The 27,105-nt window shown below is 32.7% G+C and overlaps 3 protein-coding genes and 1 non-coding gene across 5 annotated transcripts; 2 read left to right on the top strand and 2 right to left on the bottom strand.

The window, feature by feature from the left end:
- Window positions 1–851: 851 nt before the first annotated feature.
- On the bottom strand, window positions 852–18,766 carry LOC127094069 (uncharacterized). 2 transcript variants are annotated; one of them, XR_007792613.1, is made up of 3 exons: window positions 18,599–18,766; window positions 17,396–18,124; window positions 852–990 (listed from the first exon to the last, which is right to left on the bottom strand). XR_007792613.1 is itself a non-coding variant. In XM_051032939.1 (2 exons), the coding sequence occupies exon 2, from the start codon at window positions 18,107–18,109 to the stop codon at window positions 17,477–17,479; it is 633 nt and encodes a 210-aa protein (XP_050888896.1). In that variant the 5' UTR covers window positions 18,110–18,124; window positions 18,599–18,766; the 3' UTR covers window positions 17,282–17,476. The 2 variants fall into 2 exon arrangements, 1 of the variants encoding a protein (XP_050888896.1); XM_051032939.1 differs by lacking the exon at window positions 852–990 and having other exon boundaries at window positions 17,282–18,124.
- Window positions 1,771–5,296, top strand: LOC127095971 (uncharacterized). The gene is made up of 11 exons (XM_051034610.1): window positions 1,771–1,797; window positions 1,854–2,256; window positions 2,591–2,713; window positions 3,145–3,276; window positions 3,761–3,837; window positions 3,924–4,010; window positions 4,095–4,145; window positions 4,231–4,546; window positions 4,629–4,769; window positions 5,020–5,136; window positions 5,220–5,296. The coding sequence occupies exons 1-10, from the start codon at window positions 1,771–1,773 to the stop codon at window positions 5,076–5,078; spliced, it is 1,416 nt and encodes a 471-aa protein (XP_050890567.1). The 3' UTR covers window positions 5,079–5,136; window positions 5,220–5,296.
- Window positions 18,767–23,136: 4,370 nt separating the features above from the next.
- LOC127099925 (small nucleolar RNA R71) lies at window positions 23,137–23,243 on the bottom strand. The gene has a single exon (XR_007794386.1). It is a non-coding gene; the product is annotated as a small nucleolar RNA R71 (small nucleolar RNA).
- Window positions 23,244–24,355: 1,112 nt separating this feature from the next.
- LOC127095969 (uncharacterized) lies at window positions 24,356–25,267 on the top strand. The gene has a single exon (XM_051034609.1). The coding sequence runs from the start codon at window positions 24,356–24,358 to the stop codon at window positions 25,265–25,267; it is 912 nt and encodes a 303-aa protein (XP_050890566.1).
- The last annotated feature ends 1,838 nt before the right edge of the window (window positions 25,268–27,105 follow it).

Raw genomic sequence — 27,105 nt, 5'->3', positions numbered from 1 at the left:
ATTTTATTTATTTTATTTGTTTTACATAAAATAAAGAATATATAATAGAAAATTATATTGAGGATATATATAAAAAAAATTCTTTTCTATAATTTTTATAATTAAAATTTATTGCAAGAAAAATAAAAATAATATTCTATAATTTTATGAAAATAATATATATCAAAGTAAATAATAAATTTTTAAAAATTAATATATTTTTTGAATTTGTCAGAATTTGAACATGTGACCTCTAATACCTCTAATACTATGTGATTGTATATTTTGAAAAATAAATGTAAAATTTGAAAGATACCAAATAAAAATATAAATGATGTGGCATTGATTATTTTGAATCATCAGCATCATAATGTGCCTTTCTAATTTTATAGATTATAATAGAATATATATATATATATATATATATAATATATATATATATATATATATATATATATATATTATATATATATATATATATATATAATATATATATATATAATATATATATATATATAATATAATATATATATATATATATATATATATATATATATATATATATATATATAATATATATATAGTTGAGGTTTTATTAATGTTATAAAATAAGAAAGTTGTCCGCGACAGTTTTTTTTCTTTCTTTTGTCTACTCACTCTCTCTAATTTCGAAGAGTTGTTAATATTTCAAATGCAAGTTAATTTGATTCATAGCCAAAGTTTAAATGAGTGAGTAGTTATCTTATTTTATAATTTTTATTTTACAACTGTTTTTAAAGATTATGAATTTAGTAACTTAAAATTATAATCCTAAGTTATTATTACTAAACCAAAACATCAACTATTCTACAATTCATTTAAAGAGAAGTACATTAACATAAGACACATTTCATTAGAAAACAACACAAAAAATACATATAATATAACATAGTGGAAACATGCTTCCAACCGCTCTGTTGAAAGGGAAAGTAGGTAGTTGAACAATACAAACACAAACACAAGTAGAAACACCTTAATCATAACTAATTAACCATAACCATAACCATAACCAAACACATATTAAAAACATCATGAGATCATAAGTAACATTGAAAGTAACTAGAGCAGGAAAACATAGTTTTGAGGGGGAGAGTCAATCTCACAAAGATGGAAAGAAGTTAATCCATGAGCCAAGTATGTCAGCAACTAAATTTATCTATACCATGTAATTGTAATACACTCGACATGACACTCTTCCTCCATTACAATTTGTTGCGTTGACGTCCCAACCATGCGTCCCAAATAGAAATAATATAGGATATTGCAAAGGATCATAATATCCCTTTGTCTCTTGAACTTTTTTGAGATTTCCATCATGACGAATGACATTAATATCTCTTCCATATTCCATAGATTCTGCATCACATCCAACAATAATTGCCGCAACTTGTTCTGCAGTTGGAAGATTGTATTGATGGTGATTACTTGGACGCTCCTTAAGTATGAGACTACTAAAAAGAATTGAATCACTACGCCAAAAATGACTTTTAACAGCGCATTTTAGACAGCGCTTTTAAAAGAAAGCGCTGTCTAAGGTTAAAATTAAAATAAAACACGGAAAATGTTCCAAAAAAATAATGAAAGCGCTTTTAAATATATACCTTAGTCAGCGCTTTTGATAAAGCGCTGTCTAAAGTCTTTAAATTAAAAAAAAAATTAAAACCAAAAGCGCTATCTAAGGGGGGTTTAGAAAGCGCTTTTGGAAACTCATAATCACAGAACACATAATCACAGAACTTCTCGAAGACACCAATGGCGGTCTCGTCATTCTCTCTTCAGGTCTCTCTCTATCGAAACTCATTTCATCTCTTCTCCTTCTTCACTCCACTTCTCAGGGAACACTTCTCATTCTATCTCCTTCCTCCGCCACTCTCAAATCCAAAATCAATTTCCATCTCAAAACCCTAAACCCCCAATTCTACCAAGTCCCCGTCGAAATCACCGCCGACCTCCCCGTTAACCACCGCCACTCCCTCTACTCTTCCGGCTCCGTCTGTTTCATTACCCCTAGAATCCTCATCGTTGATCTTCTCACTAATAAACTACCTGCCTCAATTATCTCCGGACTCATCATCCTCAACGCTCATTCCGTTTCGAAGACTTCCACTGAAGCTTTTATTGTTAGGATTTTTCGTTCTCTCAATCGAAGTGCGTTTGTTCGTGTTTTCTCCGATAGGCCACAAGCGATGGTTTCGGGTTTTGCGAAGGCGGAGAGAACTATGAAGTGTTTGCATATTCGTAAGCTGCATCTTTGGCCGAGATTTCAGGTTTATGTTTCGCATATGGTTTCTTCTGGGTCCTCCTTATATGATTTTGATCTTTTCTGTCCAGCTTTTGTTCCTCATATTTTGAATTAACTAGAACTTAGAAGTTTGAATTTTGAAGTATAACTGAAATTGCTGAATATTTTTGTTATCTAAAGAGAACAATGGGAGTATGGAATGTAGAAGTGTAGCCTAAGATGCAGCTTTGTAGATAGAACTAGTGAAGCACAAAAAGTACCATATAACAATGTTATCCAAGTTTTTTATTTTGATAATTGATCTATTTGACATGTGAAATTGTATTGTAGGTGGTGAATCAACAGCCGATAATTGCCAAATACTTCAATCAAGAGTTAATAGATTGAAATCGGACAAATATCAGATTGATTCGGACAAGTTGAAAGGCTACTCTTGTGATATTAATTTTACTGGTAAGCAAGCATGGCCCTTTATCTGTCTTTTTTTTAACATTGAACATGTCCTTTAACCTATTGTATGCATTTTACCAATAAAGAGTTCTTTATTGTATGCTATTAGAGGAGAACCAAATGTTAGTAGTATTTTGTAGCGCCTTCTTTTGCTCCCATTTTCTGTGTGTGTGTTAAGTGAGGGGTTATTCCTGTAATTTGTTTTTCTTGGCTTTATGTGCTGCATATGAATTTGGCCATGGATGGATGTTATGTTTTGACTTTTGACATGGAATGCTATATTGAAAGCCAGTGCTTCATTTTGGCTGATATTGATTTGTGAGTTCTATATCTTCCACACAACTACTTTTAGCCATCTTGTTCTTTTAGGAAAATGTTTGATGCTAAATTTTTTACAATTAGAGAGAAACCTAATAATTTTCATCAATGAACAGACAAGGAGCTTGATATAATTGACATGGCTGTTTATGGTGATGTAATCCGGCCAGGAAACCAGTGTAGATGCAGAACTGTTGATGAAATGCTTGGAAAATTTAAGGCAAAAGCAAAAGACAACACAGATGCGTGCAAGTTGCCATAGCAGAGAATGAATCTTAGCTATAATAAACAAATTTTCAAGACGACTTGCATTAGTAACAGAAGATGAATCTTTTACCTTACTCTCTTTTCTTATTTTTCAGAGAAAACATTACAATTCTTACTTTCCTTCAGTGAAAACATTACAAAAGCACCCACTAGATTGTTGGGTAGTGCATCAGCAAGGGTCTATCCACATGGAAAAAAGAAACCATAGTGAAAGAGGTTCATAAATATTGCATATTTTAATACTTTTAAGTGATTTTCATGTGCAACATGAAGAATAATCTCTAACTTTTTTCCTTCAATCTTTTGGAATCACACAGGAGTTTGTGAAGCATTTAGAGTCCACTGGTGAGAGATTAGGTTAATTGGATTTGAATTAAACCACTCCACATGGTGTCACAAGAGACAAAATCAGTAGATATCTGAAAATCAATTATTTATATGAAAATGACTTATTTTCTTTTTCAGCCACTAGTAATGAAGATGTTGAATACAAGTATCTTCCTAGTTGTCCAGATGATGAGCCTCAGAAGAAAATTAATCAAGTAAGCTTATTTTAATAGCTTTTGTCTTTATGTAATATAGCAACTTGTTGATTAATTGTAATAGATAAATTCAATTATGTATGTAGGGTACCATTCTTAGCAACATTCAATGGAAGAAATTTGGACTTCTTTGTTTTGTTTGGATTGCAGTTCTTCTCTTGCAGATTGCCAAGGTAATTTTCTAATCTAGATTTTCGACCATCGAAATAGAAATACTACTACGGATTCATGATTAATAAAAGCTAAATTTGTAACAGAATTATACAGCTACATGTTCAATCAAATACTGGTTACTAACTTTGTTACAGGTGAGATTTTTAACTCAAATATTGAAATTTTCGAATTGACAATTAGTTACAAAATTTTAGGCTTTAAATTTTGTTGTTTTTATAGACACCAGTTACTGTTGGGGTTTCAATGTACCAAGCAATAGGCCTATATCAAGGGAAGAAGATTACAGTTTCTAAGCAAGATCATGGCACACATTGGCCTTTGCATCTTCTGATTGTATCACTTTCATGTGCTTTGCTAGCTGGAATATTGGGTGGACTTCTTGGTGTAGGTAGTGGATTTGTCATGGGTCCTTTGTTTATCGAATTCGGAATCGCGCCTCAGGTAGCAAGTGCCACGGCCACATTAGGAATGACATTCACAGCATCTATATCGGTTGCGCAATATTTTCTCTTGAATCGATTTCCGGTTCCTTATGGTAAAATTGAATGTCATGTTTCATAAGTCATCATAAAATTCAACTAGTTATACTAATATGTATCTTTCGTGGTGATTTGCAGCTCTGTATCTTACCATTGTGGCTACAATTGCAGCATACATAGGACAGAAAATAATTGACAGGCTTGTCAATATCTTTCAAAGAGCTTCTTTGATTATCTTTGTCTTATCCTTCACAATTCTTGTTAGTGCAATTGCACTAGGTGAGTACTTATTATCTCTATCTTGAATTAGTTTCTATATTTTAAAGTTTGATTTTACTGTGTTGAAGTTCTTTTGCTGTTTGTTCTTTCATTGCATTTGTATTCTATTTGATGTATCTTTAATGGTGCTTGCTGCTTATCAAGGTTTTAAACCACAGTCATTGTAATAGCTGCTTTGCAATTCTCCACAATGTGGAAATTTTAAGCTATTTTTTAACTTGTTTTAATAAGTTTGGTTGATTAATCACAGGTATAGGCAGTATGGCTTGTGGGAAAGGTATGCAGAGTTATATCCAAATGAAGATTTGATTTATACTGTTGGTGTTAGTGACTACACAAAAGATTGGTTCTATGCACAGGTTACAAGGTACACTTAAAAATAATAAGTTTAAAGATCGGTTCTATTTTTTATTCACATAGATTAATTGTTATTATGTATATGAAATACAGAAAGAAAAATGAAGATATTTATGAAGGAACTACATGGCAAATAAAGTTTAACCTAGATGACGTGGAAAAAGATGAAGTATATAAATTGCGATTGGCTCTTGCAAGTGCAAATGTCTCTGAATTACAGGTAAGGAACATGATGATAAAACACATTCAATTATTTTTACAATATAATCATGAACTTATAAAATACCTATATTTTATATTATCATGGCTCATTCAAATATTTTTGGTTTCGAATTTAAAGGTTCGAGTGAACAGTGTTAAACAAGATCCTCCAATATTTAGTACTGGAGTTATTGGAAAAGATTATGCAATAGGGAGACATGGCATTCATGGACTTTATTGGCTATTCAACATTGATGTACCAAGTCTTTTGCTATTCAATGGAGATAATACTATTTTTCTAACACAAACTATGGCTTTTGGTCCTTTGGCACGCTTTCAGGGAATAATGTATGACTATATTCGTTTAGAAGGTCCTGATTCTTGTTCTTCATATTAAAAGAAAACTAAGGTTTTAGTTGTATTCTGTGTGAAAAATAAGTTATTATGGTATGATATTTTTAATTGTCTGTGTTAAATTATGAATATTTTAAATTTTTAAAAGTATGGTCCAACAATTAATAGTTTATACATTAGTAAAAAAAAAGATGATGTGGGTGTTATTTTGAGCCTATTTGGATTTTCTAAAGCTTATTTGTTTATATTAATACTTATGAGATTATATATAGTAGTTTATAAAGTGTAGTTCTGGTGAAAATAGTTTAACATTTTATATTATGGAAATAATTTACACTTAAATATTTATATGATAAACAGTAAGGATTTCTTTGATTTGATTTTGTAAAATTATTTTTTAGTTTTTACAATTTCAAAATTATAAAATTTGTTTGATAGTTTAGTTTTACAAAATTATTTTTTATTTATAGGTTTTAAAAACTAAAGGGGGGGCTTAGACAGCGCTTTTTGAAAAGCGCTGTCTAAGGTATACCTAAAAAAATTAAAATAGGAGGGTCTTAGAAAGCGCTTTTGGCCAAAGCGCTGTCTAAGGGGGTGGGGCTTAGACAGCGCTTTTGAAAAGCGCTGTCTAAGGTATACCTAAAAAATTTAAAATAAGAGGGTCTTATAAAGCGCTTTTGGCCAAAGCGCTGTCTAAGGGGGGGGGGGGGCTTAGACAGCGCTTTTAAGATTTAAAAAAGCGCTGTCTAAACCTTTAGCAGCGGAGGTTTAGACAGCGCTTTAAAGCGCTGTCTAAGGCTAAAAAAAGCGCTGTCTAAGGTCTTGTTTGTTGTAGTGAATTGTGTATAGAAAAGTTAACCAGTTGTTGATTTAAGAAGTTTATTTAAAACTACAGATATAACCGTTTAAGTGAATTGTCTTTCTTTTTTCTTTTAAATTCTCAAAACAATTAACTAATATGTAAAAAGGCACTGCTTGGCATTGTAAAACGTATGAGGCAATTGTCAGCACAGTAGTATTTGTTCTTAATTCTTTGTTTTGTGTTCAAATATTAGGTGTATTTAAAATTTGTTGATTAATTTTGTTGGTTAATTACTGTGCTTTTTTGACACAATTGCTGCACTTTATAACTATAGAATTCTAACATTGAATTCAATATTTTTTTTCTTTTGCTATTCAAACTTACCTTTTATATTTATAAATTTATAATTTATATTTCATATATTTGATATATTTAAATGATTTTGTTTCTTCAAGATAATTTTAAATTTATAAAAGAAAATATTGTTTGTATGTTTTTTCACTCCTTGCTTTCATTATGTGTCTTAAATTTGGTTCTATATCTCGAAAGAAAATAATGACTTATTTATGTGTGTTTTTATTAACAATACTTTTTTATTTTGTTTTTATCAATTCTTTCTTAAGAAGAAAAAGAAGAGGAATGGAGAGCAAGGATGCTATCCATATGTGAAAACAAATGGTGCATGATAGATCATTAAAATAATAATAAATTTATGATGGTAAATAAATGAATAAAGCTAAATTGTTGAGTATATTTAAAAAGTGTAAAGGAGACCTATTTCACAATTTTATTTCAGCATTTTGATGCGTGCTTTTCGCAAGTATACGAACGCGTCAGAGTAATATAAAAGATTGTCGAATCCACAGAGACCAAGTGTCAATCTATCATTATCTATTGTTATGGTGTTTATCTAAGGTAATCAAAATAGGGGTTTTTAGAGTGTGCAATGAAAAGTAAAGTGTTGAATAAAGTTCAATTAATAAAGACAAGCTTGAATGTAATTCACATAATCAATTAATAATCCAAGTACTTGCTAATAGAACTACTTATGGGCAGTGTTTCCTACTTTGAAAAGAACCAATTTAACAGAAACTGTCGCTTTCGCGTATTCAGAACCGAGTTGTACTCCCTAATCAAACCCTCTTATCGTCACTTATAAAAAGGCGCGCATTGCGTTAGAGTAGTAAACCTATTTTTAAGAAATATAGTATCTTGACTAAGTTGAAAAGTATTTTTAACCTGGATTTCTTAACCAAAAGAGGTTCTCACGAACCAGACTCTAAACTTATAAACGCGTCCAAAAATAGTTTTAAAATCACTTTTCTTCTTAAGTTAAAAACTCCTAATGAACTAAACAAAGCGCTTTCGCTGTATTTGAAATAGTTAAAAACAACTAAGTTTAAAAGGATGTTGGACGACTTTCGATCTTACCCAACGGAAATTAAGTGCAGGAAAACTTAAGTTGAAAGTTAAAATAGCCCTTAAGTGTTTCTACGAACAATTGTACGGATTATCGGTTCAATTACGATCCTTACATTCTAACCTTTATAGATTTAGTTAGACATGGTAAAGTAAAGATGCATTTTAATTTAAATAAAAGTAGTGCGAGTGCGGAAATTAAATAAAAGTAGTGCAAGTGCGGAAAGTAAATAAAAGTAGTGCGAGTGCGGGAAATAAATGAAAGTAAAGCGAGTGTGGAAAATAAATAAAGTAAAGCGAGTGCGAGAAATAAATAAAGTAAAGCGAGTGCGAGAAATAAATAAAGTAAAGACATTGCGATAAATAAATAAAGTAAAGACAGTGCGGGAAATAAATAAAGTAAAGCGAGTACGAGAAATAAATAAAGTAAAGACAGTGCGGGAAAATAAAATAGATAAAGGCAAAGCAATAAAAACCTGCTCCAATCGGAGGGTTGAATAAAATGCGAAGCGTAAATGAAAATGGCGGCAAGATTAACTTCCTTCCAAAGTGCTCCAAACTCGATCACAGACTTGATTACACAATTGTGGAAACACCCCAATGCGAAGCGATTACCACTTTAAAATACTGAATATATGCCTAAGTGAAACTAAGTTTGCTCTAAGTTTGCATTTGCTCTAAGTTTGGATGATTAAACAAATGAATTCGAGTCTCTATTTATAGGCAAGTAAAATAATGGAAATGACAAGGATGCCCTTCAGTTTGAAATTGGGAGGGAAAACTTTTCTTCTTGTGGCGCCCGCCACAACCTCATGGCGCCCGCCACAAGAGCAAAGTGTGGCGCCCAAGTGGAGGTAGTGGGGAACGTGGCAGTTGAGGGAAGTTGAGCTAGGACACGTCATGGTTGGGCCCATGGCGCCAGCCACAGTGGGAGCCACAAATGTAAAATGCTGAATTTTAGGGTTTTTAGCTCGTTTTCACTCATTTTCTCGATCGGGGCTCCGATTAGACTGAAAACCTGAAAACAAAGATAAACATAGTAATAACATAACAAAATAACAATAAAACAACTAAAATACATGCGAAATCGGAGTCGAAAATACGGTGAATTTCAGTGTCATCACATTTCATTTAATATTTCTACAATGTAGACAAATTTTTATTTATTGAAAAATGATGATACTAATTACTATTTTTTATTATGAAAAAAGCAAAGGCTGCAAGTTATATTTTTTTTCTTCCGGTGATCACATTACACCAACAACAATTCCCTTCATGTATTGTCCGCTAAAGTGGTATCAGACGTGTAATAATTTTTATGTAATAACTTAAGAATTAATATATACTTGCCTCTGTTCCGAAGATAAAACTAAAGGTATGTAATCTAGTTTATACATGATAATGTCTTCCGAATTAGGTTATGTTCCTAACAAAGTGTTCTAAAATTAAAGTTTGACCGCTTTATTTGTGAATCATTATCCTTCATAATCAAGGTATTTATTATATCTATTAATAATTAATGATGATTAATGATTATTATTTCTCATTTCTTATTATCTATATTTAAAATCTATATTTATCTGACACAAAATATTTAAATGAACATACCTTGAGGACGACATGATAATGCAATATTTTCTCTAGCATCTATGTTAACATATGATATTACTGCATCCTCCAAAGCTTCATCAACATCTATATCATCTGATACAAAAATAATAATTAATATATATATATATATATATATATGTGTAAAAATTACTACTCGCATACTTAGAACAATATTCGTCATACCTGTATCGGATTGACTCATGTTGTTTCGTTGATTAGGTGACGTGCAATTAAGACCTGCGGGTTTAAATACATAAAATGAGATATGATGAAAGCGAACAAAATTATACAAATATATAATGTATATATTGATCATCACCAACCAAGTGCAACATCATTAACATGTGTAATTCTACTTGGACCGGCTTCATTATCATGAGTTCCTTGAAAGTGTGATCTTGGAAAAGTCATGTTTGTAAAATTTTGAAATGGAATTCTCGACTGACTGTTTATAGGGAGATATGTTTGAGTTTGTTTATCTTACTCTTCCGCCGCCTATAATTTTCACGCCGTCTCGACAAATGATTTTCTCTCTGCTCGTTGTTCATATTTTGTCTCCTCGTTCTTTCATTTTCGGCCCTTCTTGATCTTTGTTGTTGACTTGATATTGACGGGTATTATTTTCCATTTTGTTAATGTAACTTCCAAACACGTATGTAATTTATAAGCAATATAAATTTACTAATTATGTTGAAAATAGTAGTAAATATAGATTATAGATATATTGTTATAGATAAAAAAAGATATGCGTGCCTTATTCTACATCATGTATTTATATCCTTCATAAATCGAATACTTTAAATTTTACTAATTTATTTATATCCTTCATAAATACCAGTTTACAATATTTCTTTTAGAAGGTCTCTCTGAAAGATATGTTCTATATTATTTCAGAAAGAGGAAAGTGTCACTTATCTTTTGTAGAAACAAATTAATTAAATGTTTTGATTGCACTAAAGTATTTGGAGTAATATATAAATTCATGGTAGAACGGTAGTTGTGCAGAGTGTAATAAGTATCCTGAATGAAATAACTTGAATATATGTTCCGAAGTAAAAAATTGCAAATGATATATCTATACCTATTTATAAATGGGATACATCAAAATGGGGTCGCCTATTTTTTTTTCCATTTTTATCCTTTGCCAACTGTTACAACTTCTATCAAATATTAAAATTAAAAATAAAAAAATCATTTGCTAAATAATAACCACATCATACTGTTAGTGTAACTTCCCCTAACATGACCCTTTTTATTTCCTACGGTTACTATTTTAACTTTTTAAAAGAAATATTAACTCCAAATTCTCCATACAAAAGAAAATATTAACTCTTCTTTTCATATAAATAGTTTAATTTATTGTTATGTGTAAGACCCCAATTTTGACCCTAAGATCCCTCATGCTATCTCATCATATGCATTGGTTTTAGGATCACACCTTGACATCCTCCTTACCCCTCATTCATTGGGTTTTCATTGGGAGAGATCACCAAGAACATTTGATTGTATCATACTTTTTTTTCATTATTTACTAACCAAAATATCAAAAATATATCAATGTATAGTTTGTTGCTTTTGTAGGTAGTATGTGTGTTCACCCATGCTCCATAAACCTCATATCTAGGGTTTAAAACCCTCAGTGCAATGAGACTAATCAATAGATGGTTCACATTGACTCTAGACATCATATATGGATCCCCATGGTCTTCACATATCATTTTGATCAAGAAATCATCAAGAGTTTGAAACTTGTTTGACTTGGAAGCCCTAATTCATTTAGGTATCTTGTGTGACTTCTTCAACAAGTTTCTTCAATATTTGATCAAATATTTCAAGGAACATATTACATCATCCTACACATATATGATCCTCCATGAGCCCCAAAGATCAAGAGAATGTCAAGTTAGCAAGTTGGTTCATGGTAGTTCACCAGAGAAAGTCAACTAGTCAAAATTGGGGTTCCCTAGACCCTATCTCCTACAATTTTTGTCATATGAAAATGATTCCAAGATCCAAGTTACTCCTTATGACATTCCAAACAACTTTCATGTTGAAGTCAAGAGCTTGTTTTGCTTGTAAAGTCATTTTTTATGGTGAAAGATTATAGGTCATTTTGTCTAAACCCTAGTTAGGAGGTCAACTTCCAAGGACCATAACTTGCTCAATTTTTATGAGATGAAATCCATTAAAATTCTATGATCAAATTCAAGATGTACTTTTTAACTTTTATGTTTGGAGGAAGTTCAAATTCAACTTGCAAATGCATGTGCCAAGAGGAAACATTATAGGTCATTTTGGGCCATTACCATTGAACAAGTGATTTTCCTAAACTTCTAAAATGCATAACTCATTCATGACAAGTCCATAGAAAAAGTTATCCAAGGTGGAAGAAGTGAACATTTGACTTGGTACTTAGAAAACTTTCAAATATGTTTGATTTTCCAAACATCCACCTCAAAATTAACCATGATTCAAGCTTCAAATGGAAAAGTGTTCAACATGAAAGTTGTTCCCCTTGATCTCACCTTTCCAAAAAGTCCAAGATCATCTCATTTGGATCAAAATTGAAGGACTTGAACATGGGTGCAATGCATGGCCCGATTTGGAAGATTTTCATGACCAATTTCTATTCCACATTGCATGGCTTCATGAATTGCTTTCAGCATCACATGTGCACGACTTTGGACCCTTTGACATCACTCTTTGGGCTTTGTACACGCATATGCAAGCTTGCATGAGTTCATTACTATTTTTGGAGTTTGAATGGAAGTGCGCAAAAAGCATTTGAAAAGCCTATAAATACAAGTACCATGAGCTCAGAAATGCATCAACACCTTGCCCAAGCTTTGCCAAGACAACTCAGACCCCTCACTCCATAGAATTTCTTGAGTATTTCATTGAAATCGAGTTTGAATTTCACCTTCTGTTTTGAAGTTCAAACTCCAAGAATTCATTGCCCTTTCCATCTCAATTGATCACTGCAAGCAAGAGGAGGAAGAATCAAGCAAATCTAGATCAAGATCAAGCTGAATTAAAGTTACTCGAAGGTTAAATTTCAGAAACTTCATCTCTTCGATTCTCTCTCAATTCTTCACTATTCTTTGTGATTTTTGGTTGACTGAAGTCCTATCAATGTAGGCAACAAGATTGAGTTGCTTTGAGGTCAAATCAAAGCAACTCAGTTCATGATCCTCAAAATTCAAATCCATGTATCTTTTTATATAATTGGAATATGAGAAAATTGAAGTCAGATTCGTGAGCCTGAGCATTTTCTCTTCAAATTAGTGTCCTTGTTTTCCATTTTTCATGAAGTTTAGGTTGGACCAGTCTGGTGGTCCTCACCGGAGAAGATGACCGGAGCTAGGGCTCTGGTGGTGTGTTGGCAAGGTTCCAACCATCTGATCTTGGTCCAGCGTTCTAATCTTGGTCATTGGTTTTGATTACCACGTGTGTGGCGCTTTGACTCAAGTCCACGAAGGATAACGCGCGCGTGGCCATCAGATCTGCCACCTCAATTAATGAGGAAGATCTGATGGCCCTCGTTTTTTTATATTTTTCTGATTTTTCCATTTAATTGCTTTATTTTGTTTAATTCATATTAATTTCATTTTTAATCCAAAAAATATGAGACTTTCACCAAAAATCTTTAAATATTTTTCTCTTTCTTTTTCTGAATTAAAATTATTTTTTGGATTAATTTTGATATTTTTCATGAATTAAATATTTTTGTGCATATTTTTAATTATTTAAAAATACTTCTGACTTTTTAAAAATCATAAAAAAAAAATTGTCTAAGGTCCTTTGACCTTGTTTGACCTAGGATAAATCTCTTGGCCATTTATTTGGTGTTTTAAGACATTTTAGGTTTTGACCAAATTAAATTGAATTTTAATGTATTTTTAATTTGATTTTTAATTGATTAATTGTGTAAAATTTATGTTGAGCCATTTTTATGGTCTTGTGATGTTTGACTATTTGTTTGGGCCTTGGTCAAGGTTGATTTGACTTTTGTTGAATTAAAATCATTGGATTTAGGGGATTGATGAAATATACATTTCATCTCCCAAAATGAATGAATGATTTTAATTTGATAAAATTCCTCCCATGATCAATTTGTATTTCTCTCACTTCCCCCCCCTCTTCATCTTCATCCCTATTCTTTCCCATTCCTTTCATTGACCAATGAAGTCTCAATATCCTAAGGCTAATTGGTTCATCAATGACTTTGTGTCAGATGAACCAATACAAGTATGCATGATATAGGTTCATCCCTTTTGATCTTTTCTCTTAGTGTGTGGTATGTTTTAGGAGTTTGGTTCATTATACCAAATCTCTAACAAGCATTAACACCTAAATTTTTATTGCCCGACCTCAGATAGTTGTAACTTCTACATAAGTCTAATTACGATTGCTTAACATAGAGCTAAATTTGACCCTAAATGCATATCATTCTAGTAAGTGAGATTGTAAGTCTCCCATCTTTCATGGTATTGTGTGGAAACTTGGCTTTTTTTCCTTCCTATGGAAGATGTCTTGGTTCAAGGATTCATGCTTGTGAATAGATGGTTGAGTGTTCTCCAAAGAATGACTTAATCAATTGAAAAGCAAAACCCTACTAACATCCAATTAACTTTGACTAACACTTGACTAACTATTGTTAATATTGCTTTACTTTAAAGTCATTTACTTTATGCAATTTAATTTCTAGTCATTTATCATTCATTGTCATTTACATTTCATTTAACTTGTTTATGTTTATGCCATTTTCATTTTTGCTCATTTGAGCCATATTTTATGATTGCAAATATTTTGTTTGTGTATTTTGATTGTGCTTGTGGTCTTAGGATCTTAAATACTCAATAAAAAACAAAAACCCTAAAATATGTTTGGTGGATTGTTGATCTTGATATGAACTTTTGGACTTAGAACTAGGCAACATTCTTTGTGCAAAAAGGACTTGGCCAATGCCAACATTTTGAGACCAAGTTATTGAGAATTGAGCCTTCATCTAATGCAAGTATTGGGATTCATTTGAGTTTATCTGCTACATGGTCTTGATGTAAACTATTATTTTGATCTTGTGTCTAATGCTTCATTCTAAGTGGATCAAAGAGTATTTCATCTGATACATGAGAAGACAAAGAAGACTGATAGCTATGGGATTTGCTTGCTTAGATGTGACCATCTTTATTTGATGCCTTGATCTTCATATTGCTAATTGCTTGTTGATTATTGCTTGATTCCAAGTCCAAAGGGAAAATGAGTTTTCTATATGACACTCTTGTCTGTTGGATTGCGTTCCATTGGTCAAATCTTTTCAACTCTTAACTTTTAATTTTATGTTTAGGATTAGTCACTTCATCTCCTCCCACTTATTAAATTTCAAAACCTCTCCCCCTTTTCAAAAACTATCTTTGCTTGTGATTTCAAATTTAGACCTTATTTCAAATAGAAACTTTGGTCTTATGCCATTGAATTTTTAAACTCTTTTCTTAAATCAAACCTGTAAGTAAATCTAATCATATTGACTTAAAATTTCAAAAGACAAAAATAACTAACACTCATTCAAACTTTTGGCCCCTTTGTGCCTATTTCCACTTAAATTTTGTTAAAAGCAACTCACTCATTTTGAAATTGATACCACGAACTACGAAGTTTTAATCCCTCATTTTTATGTTGGTATGTAGGCACAAGACAGAAGGTCTTGTCAAACACAAAAATATAATGAATGAATTCTTTTCTCATCCCCATACTCAATTTTTCTTAAACATCTTTTATACCAAATACATATGCACACATAAAAAGGGCTCCCTAGGAGTACTTAGGACACTTTGAGTGCTAACACCTTCCCTCTGTGTAACCAACCCCCTTACCTGTAATCTCTGGCATTTTATTAGTTTTGATTTGAAAACTTGTTATCTTTGGGTTTTGTTCGTACTTTTACCTTTTCTTTTGGAAACAATAAAAGCGCAGTGACGACTCTGGTTTTATTGACGTTAAGCTTATACATAGCTTGATGGTCATGAATTTACCGCTACATTATGTTTAATACTTTTTTCTATTATATATTTTGAAGATCATATTTCATACTACTACTTCAAATCTTCCATCTTTAAAACTCTTCTAAAACTTTTTTTTATATTTACTAAGAAGTAACATCTCTTTACACAATAGAAATAGAAGAAGATAAAATGGATACTCATAATTAAACAATTTTCAACTTTTCATCATGGAACAGTTTTCTATTTTTCATCGTGTAACAATTTCCACCGTTTCTTACACATAATAAAATTGAAGTAAGATATGAGTAAAAATTTACATTGTGGTACTTTTCTTATTAGAAAACTTTAAACATGGAGATATCTTCTTCGTTCTTGATTCCGGTAATCAAATTCTCACTCAAATATATTATTATTTTATCTTTTTTTTTCATGTTTAAAGTGAGTTTGATTCTCCATAATATTTTTTTACAAAAAAGAAAACTTAATTGGCAGGAACATCAAAAAAATACAGACACAATGAAGATTTGTTTTCTTCAAATTAATGAAAGTAATTTTAATTTGTTTAGTTACAATGTTTTTGTTTTTTTCATGTGTTTTAAAAGAAGGAGAAGTTGTGTTTGCCTTAATAGTGGAGTAAAGAAGAATAGAGATCAAACAAAAAGAAAGAAAAAAAGGATGATAACTTTCATATTTCAATTCAGAATCCTTTATTATATTATTATTTCATTTCTATCACTCTTATTTCTCTATCTATATACTAATTTATTTCTGGTTCTTTTGCATTTGTATTTTATTTAATTTTTTTATATCAAATTTATTCTACAACTATTTTTAATAAATATTTTTTCTATCTCAATTGGATTCTTCCCTTGGTTGGAAAAAAGTATCGATATATAATCCTGTTTTTTAATTATGCATCCAAATAAATATATTTTTTACTTTTAGATAATTTTAAAGAAAATAAACAATGAATTAATTATATTGCATTAAATTAAAAGATCGTTTAAATTTTAAATTATTAATGGATAATATAAGTATTAAGAGACAATATATATATTGGATAGTATAATATTTTGATTTTGTCAATTGTTTAAATATATTTATCATTGTTTGTTGCATGTAAATTTTTATCTGATTGTAATCTATATCTATATAAGTGTTTGGGCTTGCCTATTTTTATTCCATTATTACCCTTGAAAAACATACATTTAAAGGGTAAATTTTTCTTCTTTTGACTACTCACTGCCTCTCTAATTTCGAAAGGTTGTTAATATTCCAAGTGCAAGTTAATTTGAGTCATAGCCAATGTTTAAATTTTGTCAGTAATAGATATTCTTTATGTTATTTTTCTAAAAATAATTATCTTAATTTGTTATTAATAATATTATAAAAAATTTATGTGATTTTATTGTTCATATTAATTGAAATATTATAGTTATTATTTTAGACATCTTTACTTCTATTTTTTTGTATTATGTTCTCTATGGTTACTATAAAAAAAATATGGATAAACTATAAATTAATTTGACAAATCATGTATTCTTATACTAGAAATCAAATGCAAGTTAATTTGATTCATAGCCAATGTTTAAATGAGTGAGTAGTTATGTTATTTTATAATTTTTATTTTACAAGTGTTTTTAAAGATTATGAATTTAGTAACTTAAAATAATAATCCTAAGTTGTTATTACTAAACTAAAACATGGACAATTCTAGGAGTCATTTAAAGAGAAGTACATTAACATAAACATAAGACACATTTCAATACAAAACGACACACAAAATACATATAATATAACATAGTGGAAACATGCTTCCAACCTCTCTATGTTGAAAGGGAAAGTAGATAGTTGAACAATACAAACACAAGTAGAAACACCTTAATCATAACTAATTAACCATAACCATAACCAAACACATATTAAAAACATCATGAGATCATAAGTAACATTGAAAGTAACTAGAGCAGGAAAACACAGTTTTGAGGGGGAGAATCAATCTCACAGAGATGGAAAGAAGTTAATCCATGAGCCATATGAGCAAGTCTGTCAGCAACTGAGTTTTGATCACCAGGGATCCAACTCAACTTGGCTTCCCAATCACTACTACCAAGAAGATCCCTTATTCCACGTACAACAGAATCATTAGAGCTACGTCCAGAATTCACATAACTCACAACCCCTTCATTATCTGATTTCACCACAACTTTCTTCATTCCTTTTTTCTTAACCCAATCCAAACCTCTTAGAATTGCCTCCCTCTCAGTTTCGTCTTCTTTTCTACTTGGATCCAACTTCTGAACGAAACCGCAAATCCATTTCTTTGACGCACTGCTTACATATCCACCACAGCCTGCTGATTCCTTTCCACGCAGAAGCGACCCGTCCACTTTCAGTATCACCACCTGAGGATCAGGTTGTCGCACTCCATATGGTGCTACTTCCGCTTGGGGTTGGTTCAGGACACTGTATAAGCCACCCACTACGGCTGCCGTTGCTGCCGCTGCACCGGCCATTTTCAAAAAGGTTGAAGCCCACCCTCCTTCTTCATCGTCCTTGTTATCTTTCTCATCGTTTTTCCTACTGCCACTCATCCTCTTTTCTTTCAACTGATCCACACATAAATGATTAGTTACTATTAAAGATACTGAATTATTGTAACCTTAGTTTGTATTTGTATAATGGAAACTAAAAGACTTGACCTTTTGACTTTTGAGTTGCAAGAAAAAAACAAAATATATATATTATAAAAATAATAATAGTACTCTCAACTCAAGTAAGTGAATCAATAATGTTTGAGATGAAAAAGCCAACGTCACATTTCTTACTAACATATACTAGAACTAACCATTTCAATAATAGATACTGAAACTGATTTTTGTTCATATAAGCATTGACTCTAGTATTCTTTATTCGTTAAATGGAAGTTGTACTTTAAATATAGAATTTTTTTATAGTTAGTGATTAAGTCTTCAAATGAATGGATCATATAATGATCAACATTTATAAAGCTGGATAGCTTAAGATACTCAATGAAAGGGTGCTTAAGATACTAAAGAAAAAGACAGAGTTAAGGGACTTACATTATGGAAAGTTTGAGAAAGGAATTGTAAGGAAACACTCACAAGACTGGCTATGCAGGTTGGTATTGCTTAGGCCTCATTGAGCGTACGTATTTATGGAAGCTTGCGGACTTCAACCCCTTTCAAGTCCGTCTTGGAACTTGTCATGAGAAGTTTATGATGACATCGCAATTACGTACATTTTTTAATGAAAGAATAGCTATTGGGTGGAGAAATCATTTGAACGCATCAAAAAAACTAATAAATTCATGTTATTTGATTTTCGGTCTTAAATGTTGTTCCGCAATTCATCATGTTGGTGTGGCAGTTTTGGAAATCATTCATGTGGTAGCATTGCTGTGTATAATTAGTCTTAGTCTCGATAATGTCTTAGGCAATCAACAATCTGTAAAATTAAGATTTTGTACTTCAAGAGATAGACATCGAATTCGATGTTTCGACAATCGATTCCACAAGATACATCAGAATTATTAAAATATTACTCATACGTCATCCTATGGGTAATAAGTATTAGATGATAGAGTAGAGAAACAATAAAGAACACAATCAATTGTTTACTTATTCAATGACATTACACATAGATCATCCTATTCAATGACATTACACCTACGTCTAGCGGATAAGTCCACAACCTAAGAAAGAAAATTCACTATTAATAGTTTAGTGCAATTAGAGTTACAAACAACAACAAATCCTATGATGTTCAATGCCTCTTCCTAACATTATCCAATAACTTTATATTTAAAGTCTCCCCATAAACATGAGAACCTACGCACTTTCTTCTCTGACACAAAACTAGTGACATTGACTAACAACCATTAAACCTTAACGATCAACTTCAATCTTAACAAGATGAAAGAATATTGAATATTACAACTCAATTAGACAATCCTTCTATGCCAAGTTACTGAAACGTAGGGGTGTGCATAACAATGTTGAATTACAACTCAACTAGACAAACTTTCTATGACAAGTTACTGATACATAGAGGTGTACATAAAAATAACAAGGACTCTTGTAAACTCTGATACTCTAAGATCTTCAAAGTGAATGTTTGTTTTTCAATGTAAGTTTGAACTCCTTATATAGCAAAATAACTCTAGGCTTTTTCCTTGTGGAACTGCAGTTATTTTCGTTCATAATCTCTGCGCAATTTGTTGGATATTTGATTTGCTCCTTGAATATCTCCAACAAAAAGATATGATTTGGTTTGTTACAAATTCAAATTTAAATATCTTTTAAATCTGATTTGATTTTCATGGTTGTCCAATAAATCATATAATCATATTACTAAATCAATAGCAGTAAAACACAATTGAATCTTCTCAAAAGATTCTGTTAAAAGCGCAGTAATTTGCCGCTTGTCGCACAATGCTTAAATGTTGTACCAACATATTGGAGTATCACGTCCAACATATGTCTCTTTTGCAGTTCCATATAGTTTTAACAAGTTAGACCAATCTTAAATACTTGGACACTTCTCCAAGATGTTGTTTTGCTAAATGCAATCAATCCAAAGACCAATCCACTGGGAACAACAATCTCTCCCTTTGGCAAATTATGGTAAAACAACTCTTCAAGATAAATAACACTTTTTCCATGAGAACAGGTGACAACCAGTAGATGTACTGGATCTTTAGAGCATTTAAGCGGCAACAACTTCCATGTATCAGAGTTAAGCACCAGTAGCAATAGAAGTCAGAAGCATCAAGATCAGATGCTGACACAAATCCATTTAATTTCTCCAAACCAAACAGACAATCAGACAATCATTCTCATACTTAGTCATGTGTGAATTTAGTATCACATAGTTAGTAACATACAATATCACTAACTAACATTTATTAGTATGTAATCATTCACATACTTAGTCATGCACACACAATCAATTAGTAGTTGATATCAGAATATGTAATAAATACTATTGACACAGATAAATCTATTTTCACATATACAAGGACCAGGACCAAATGTCATGCCTGATGCTCTAGCATGGAGCACAACATTAGTACTTCTTGAACAATCGGGACTAAACGATCTGGGTTTATTTGCACAAAATAGATACACCACTTCATCTTATTACTCCCCTTTTTGCCATAATTTGGCAAAGGGTTAGTCCTTCAACAAATTCATTATGCATAGAAATTAGCATACACAAGGTCAGTCATGCAAGGTTTACACAACTAAATCATAAGAGAAAGCTACCATAATCAGCATCAATAGATGTAGAATCATTATTACATAACCCATTCTTAAAAGGTTATAAACCTCTTATAGGAAAAAAAAAAGCATGTCCAACAAACAAGGACCACCAATCTGACCCGACAGGATAATAAGATCCCTGAATCCGTGCAGTTCTCAAGGTCTTCATCTAATTTCGAATCAGTTGTATTCAGATTCATTAGGTCCTTCACAATAGTCTCTACCTTCCCGTATCTATTCAAGGTTAAAATTCTTGATAAGAATCTTCTTATAGCTTGTTCCACTAATAACGAGAAATCATATCGTGTTTTTAGGCTCATTACACATGATATCCGTTTATGTTTTTATGCATTTTATCGCCTTTTACTTCCGTTTTATTTGTTTTGCAGTTGTTATCCGATTTCATTGAAGTTTTGGAAGCCTCGCGAAAAAGGAATGAAATAGGAGCTAAAAATGAGCGAAAGAGCCAATTTTATGCATTTTGTCCAGATGGAGTTCGCCATTCACTTTGTCTCCATGTCACTTAAAACATGGAAGGAATGGCGTTCGCCATTATCACACAGTAACAGAACTGCGCTAGTGGGCAAATCTGGACCGTTTTTTATCCTCTATCCCCCCCACTCTCCATGCACGATCCAAGGGAGTTATCAGGTCTCAAAACCTCTATAAATAGGATTCTAGGAGACTTTTGAAGGTATCCAAGTTGTGCGGAAGCGCTGCCGAAATCGTGTTTTAGAATTAAGCATAAGTTACCTGTAAAAGTGACAATAACTCAGATCGAGAGATTGTCACACCTGTTCTATTTTTACTTTGTTTTCATCTTCATTGTACTCTTGGATAAAAGAACAAACCTGCCATTATTTTATTTTCAAATTAATTCAAGTTCAAGTTAATTCCAGTTTTATTTTACGCAATTTCAGGTTCTTTTTACTGTATTTGATATTTGTATGTTTTACTGTATTGATCACTTGTATGTCATGTTGCTCTTAATTTTGAATGTTTTAATTATGCTGTTTCCAAATAATATAATGTCTTGCTAAATTATTCTGAGTCTGGCGTATGAGGACCGTCGTTACTGACGAGACTCAGTAGAAATAATAGGTGCGAATTTATTATTTAAATTTGTTATGGCTTTAGTTTCCAATTGTATGTTTACTATTTTGGCACGAGAGTGTGAGACAAGTTAAGGTTCAATCCGATAGCATGAGAATGTGAGGAAGGAACCAGATAATGGAAACTAGACATCGATCCTAAAAACAGCGAGAGAGCTTTAGGCATCGTATAGGATCTCATTTACTTTCAAAATACACATTCTAATTAGAAACAGTGAGCGAGAGCAAAATCCTATGGTTAGGAGGTGCGATATTTGTCAATAGCGCGAGAGTGTGAGACGAGACCTTTAAGTCGATATTTTCTACATAACGCAATAGAATCATATTTAGTACCAAATTCTACCTAAATTAGATATGCGGAATCCATATTCCGGACTCGTTTACTATCATAACTTTTAAACCGTTAGAATTTAGTATTCTCATTTCTATTCCTACCCTTATAATCTTTAGCATTAGCTTTGCACTACAACAATAGATAACATTAGCTTGACCATTAGTCTCTGTGGGTTCGATAATCTTTTAAAACTACACGATAGGTTGTGCGCTTACAGTCATAATTCGACAGACACGCCCATCATCCTATCAAGTTTTTGGCGCCGTTGTCGGGGACTAATTAGTCAATATTGTGATTCCTTTGTTACGCAGTATAGACTAAGGCAACAAATTTTCTTTCTTTTTCTTTGTCGATTGTATGACATGCACTCGCTCTCAGAGCAAGGAGTTAGAGTAACCAATTGACGATATTGGGCGTTATATTAATTTAAGATACCGAATCAACATATTTCATATTAAATAAGATCTTCCAGACCCTATTATCCTGATTTTAGAACCAGAACCAATTATGGCCGAAAGACCACAAAACCGTCCGTTGAAGTATTATTATGTTCCATCGCAAGCAGAACCACATAACAACATTGTTGCCCCTGCCATCAATCGAAACGATTTCGAGTTGAAACCTTCGTTATTATCAGCCGTTCAACAAAACCAATTTTCAAGTAGTCCTACATACGACCCTAACTTACATTTGTCAGTGTTTGTGCAATACACAGATATAGTGGAAGCAAATGGTGTCAGTCAAAAGCGATTAAACTGCGTCTTTTCCCTTTTTCCTTAAGAGGTAGAGCTAGAGCTTGGCTCCAGTCTCTACCTTCAAACTTAGTAACCACATGAGACGAGTTGAAGAAAGTCTTCTTAGCCCGATATTTTACACCAAGCAAAACATTTATGCTAAGAGCTCAAATCAACTGATTTAAGCAAAAAGATAATGAAACTCTTTTCGATGCTTGGGAAGGATACAAGGATATGATGCGACTTTGTCCACACCATGGACTTGAAGAATGGTTGATTATCCATACTTTCTATAATGGTATGCTATATAACACTAAGATGAATTTGAGCGTTACCGATGGCGGTGCTCTAATGGATAAACCTTATGACAAAGCTTATGAGCTCATAGAGAACATGGCTCAAAATCATTTACAATGGGGAGGAGTACGTGCTGCCGTAGAAAAACCAACTCCGAAAAGCGGAACGTATGAAGTCAATGCATAGACCGTGTCAATGCTAAAGTGGATGCGCTTACTCAAAAGATTGAAAGCTTGGCCATAACACCAGCATCTACCGTAGCTGCTATAACACCAAACTGTGAATTATGTGGAACCCCTGGGCACACTAATGTTGATTGTCAGTTATTGGCTGGTGTTCCCACCGACCAAGTAAACTATTCCCAAAGAAACCCATATTCAAACACTTACAATCCTGGTTGGAGGAACCATCCGAATTTTTCCTATAAAAACAACAATGCTTTGTTTCCACCAAACCCATCACCTACTATTCCACCTGCTATTAGAAAGGAGCCCATGTTACTCCACAAGCACCTAGAAAGTCAAATCTGGAGATCATGATGGAAAACTTTATAAATACTCAAGCTCAATAAAATAAAGAATTTGCAAAACAAAACGCTCATACGAGTGAACTGATGAAACAATTGTCAATTAAGTTTGATGTTATGGCTACCCATAACAAAATGTTAGAAACCCATATCTCTCAAGTAGTCCAACAATAAATCGCAATAGCATCCCCAGCTGGAGCATTTCCTAGTCAACCTCAACCAAACCCAAAAGGCCAGGCTAATGCTATCACACTTCGGAGTGGAACAGAACTAGATGAACCAGTTGACCCTAGAATTCAAAATTCGGCCATGTATCAAAATTCTGGTAAAGGATCCGAAAAAGTAAACGAACCAACCGATGATGGAAAGAAAGATGAAAACGGATAGGCAAAAGATAAAGAACCAACTTATGTGCCTCCGCCACCATATAAACCACTTGTACCTTATCCCTAAAGGCTTGTTAAATCCAAAGATGAAGGACAGTTCAAGAAATTCGTGGAACTCTTGAAGCAACTAAACATAACAATAATATTCACAGAAGTCATTACTCAAATGCCTTCATATGCTAAATTCCTTAAAGAGATTCTATCAAATAGGAAAAAGCTTAAGGATGATGAAATTGTTATGCTTAATGCCGAATGCAGTGTTATCATTCAAAATAACATGCCTCATAAACTGAAAGACCCTGATAGCTTTTCCATACCATGTGTAATCGGAAAGCTTACCATAGACAAAGCTCTATGCTATTTAGGAGCCAATGTTAGTTTAATACCCTTATCCACATGTGAAAAACTCAATTTGGGAGAATTAAGACCAACAAATATATATCTACAACTAGCTGACCGTTCCATTAAATTTCCCGTAGGTATGCTAGAGAATATTCCCATTCGTATAGGACAATTCTATATTCCTAACGACTTTGTGATAATGGATATAAAGGAGGATTCCTACATCCCTATTATTTTAGGAATTCCCTTTTTAGCCACAGCCGGAGCCATCATAGATGTGAAGAAAGGAAGGTTGACATTCGAAGTCGGAGAAGAAAAAGTTGAATTTCTCTTAGCTAAAATCCTACAAGCACCAGCTATAGATGACTCATGTTGTCTATTAGACATCATAGACGAATGTGTGAAAGATATGGAGAAGGAACCATTTAAGTATATTGAAGTACTGAAGATTCCAACACCTCTTATATTCGAAGACGATGATTGGTGTGAGACATGCGTAGATGATAGTTTGAGAGAATGTCAAGCACTAACACCAAGTCCAATACCAAGCCCCGAGAAACCTTCATTAGAACTTAAAACACTACCCAAAGATCTAATGTATGAATTCCTAGATATCGAGCTTGAAAGACCAGTTAGAGTCAACGCTGACTTAGGAGAGATAGAAACCAAAAAATTACTCCATGTCTTAAGAAAATATCCAACAACTCTAGGTTATAACTGTTGGTGTAAGCTCTAGAGGACAATACTTTTTGTACTTGTATCGAATTATTTATTAATAAAAAAAGGCTTTTCCTTTATTATGTTTGTTTAATAAAGTCCCTAGAATAGATAGTCCATTTAATGTATCAAGTGTGACTTAATCATGAGATCCCATTAAACATAAGGACATTATTCTTAAAGTATTTGCAGTCGAGCTTTGTTGTGAAATGGGATAACATTAAAGCATTAAGATTGTTATGTATATAGACTGATGATCACATCTCATGGATCATGGATAAGGAGTTATCAAGTCTTAAACATAGGTATGAATATTAGGAGTAATATTTATACTGGATTGACCCGTTATGAGAATACTATATAGAATGTTATGCAAAGTATCATAAGTTATTCTCATGGTGATAGTGGTGTATACCACCCTTCGACCTGAAACCACTATGGACCCTAGATGTAAAGTCGAGTGTCTTATTGCTGATCAAACATTGTCCGTAACTCGATGACCATAAAGACAGTTGATAGGTACTCCACGAAGCATGCTGAGGTACATGAGTGATCTAGATGGAATTTGTCCATCCTGCATAACAGGATAAATGTCTACGGGCCCAATATTGAACTGGACAAGGATGGCACGGTTTATGCCTTGTGTTCAATATAGACATAGGGGAAAAAGGGTAATTATACACATAATTATTATCACAAAAGGATTTGTCAGATCATATGACATTTTCGTGTCTTGGGTAGCAGTGATGTGTTGCTAGATACCGCTCATTGTTTATTATGTTAAATACGTGATTTAATATAATTGCTAATGTCACGAAAACCTACAAGGTCACACACAAAAGGACGGATTGATGAGAGATAGAGTAAATAAGGAACACCGTAAGGTACGGTGCACTTAAGTGAATTGTAGAACATCGTAAGGTACGATGTACTTAAGTAGAATACGAAATATGGTAAGGTACCACACGCTTAAGTGATATTGGCATATCATAAGATATGGGCCATATACACTTAAATGGACTTTTCATCTTGTAGCCCACACAAGTGGTTCTATAAATAGAACCCTTGTGCAGAAGCATTGGTTCAGTTGAAATTTCGTTTCTCACTCTCTCTCTCTCTCTCTCTCTCACTCAAAGCCTTCATTCGTAGCAGCTAGCACTGAGATTGAAGCAATCCGTTCGTGTGGACTGAGTAGAGGCGTTGTCACCATTCAACATTCGTGATCTCTCCTTAGATCTGCATCAAAGGTTTCAATCGCCATAAGAGGTAACAATTATATCACTGATCATGCACATTCGTAAGGATCACTAAAGGAGAGAAAAAATTAATTTCCCCTGCATTTTGGATCGTGATTATCCTTCATACATAATGTGTAATAAAAATAGTAAGGAAACATAATTGGATGAGCTAGTCGCTTCTTATTCTCATTGTTTACTTTCTCCTAGCTCAACCATATCTTGGTGGGCGGATGTTCATGCTTCGGAGCTTATCAGTCATTGATTCCACGTTGATTTCCATATATATGCCTCTCCTTGATCTCCCCGAAACACTTGATAATTCTTTTTTCCCCTCAAGATCAGCGTTAATGATGACAAGTTCCCCTTGAAGATTTCATTATATCATTTTCTAGGGGGAAATTTCATTAGGGATGTCACCCTCTTTCTTAGAGTCCTGAAATACCAACATAGGTCGGTTAAGAGTTTTCACCGATGTGTTTCCATCCTTTTTGGAGATGGCTAACATCTAAGTGATCTTCTTCTTTATGGTCCCATTAGATGGTAGGTTTATTGTGGTTCTCCTTATATTATATCGGAGATATATGGGCACTTACCTTTGTTGGATTCCTTGATCTCACCA

Source organism: Lathyrus oleraceus, chromosome 6 (assembly GCF_024323335.1).
Source record: "Lathyrus oleraceus cultivar Zhongwan6 chromosome 6, CAAS_Psat_ZW6_1.0, whole genome shotgun sequence".
Lineage (NCBI taxonomy): Eukaryota > Viridiplantae > Streptophyta > Magnoliopsida > Fabales > Fabaceae > Lathyrus > Lathyrus oleraceus.
This window is presented reverse-complemented; position numbering and strand designations above follow the sequence as displayed.

Excerpts from the sequence above, each read along its gene's own strand:
- LOC127095969 (XM_051034609.1), top strand. The coding sequence starts at position 24,356 with ATGCCTTCATATGCTAAATTCCTTAAAGAGATTCTATCAAATAGGAAA.
- LOC127094069 (XM_051032939.1), bottom strand. The coding sequence starts at position 18,109 with ATGAGTGGCAGTAGGAAAAACGATGAGAAAGATAACAAGGACGATGAA.
- LOC127095971 (XM_051034610.1), top strand. The coding sequence starts at position 1,771 with ATGGCGGTCTCGTCATTCTCTCTTCAG. Across the intron at positions 1,798-1,853 it reads TCTCGTCATTCTCTCTTCAG|GGAACACTTCTCATTCTATC; the intron begins GTCTCTCTCTAT and ends TCCACTTCTCAG. Across the intron at positions 3,277-3,760 it reads AAAAGACAACACAGATGCGT|CCACTAGTAATGAAGATGTT; the intron begins GCAAGTTGCCAT and ends TTTCTTTTTCAG.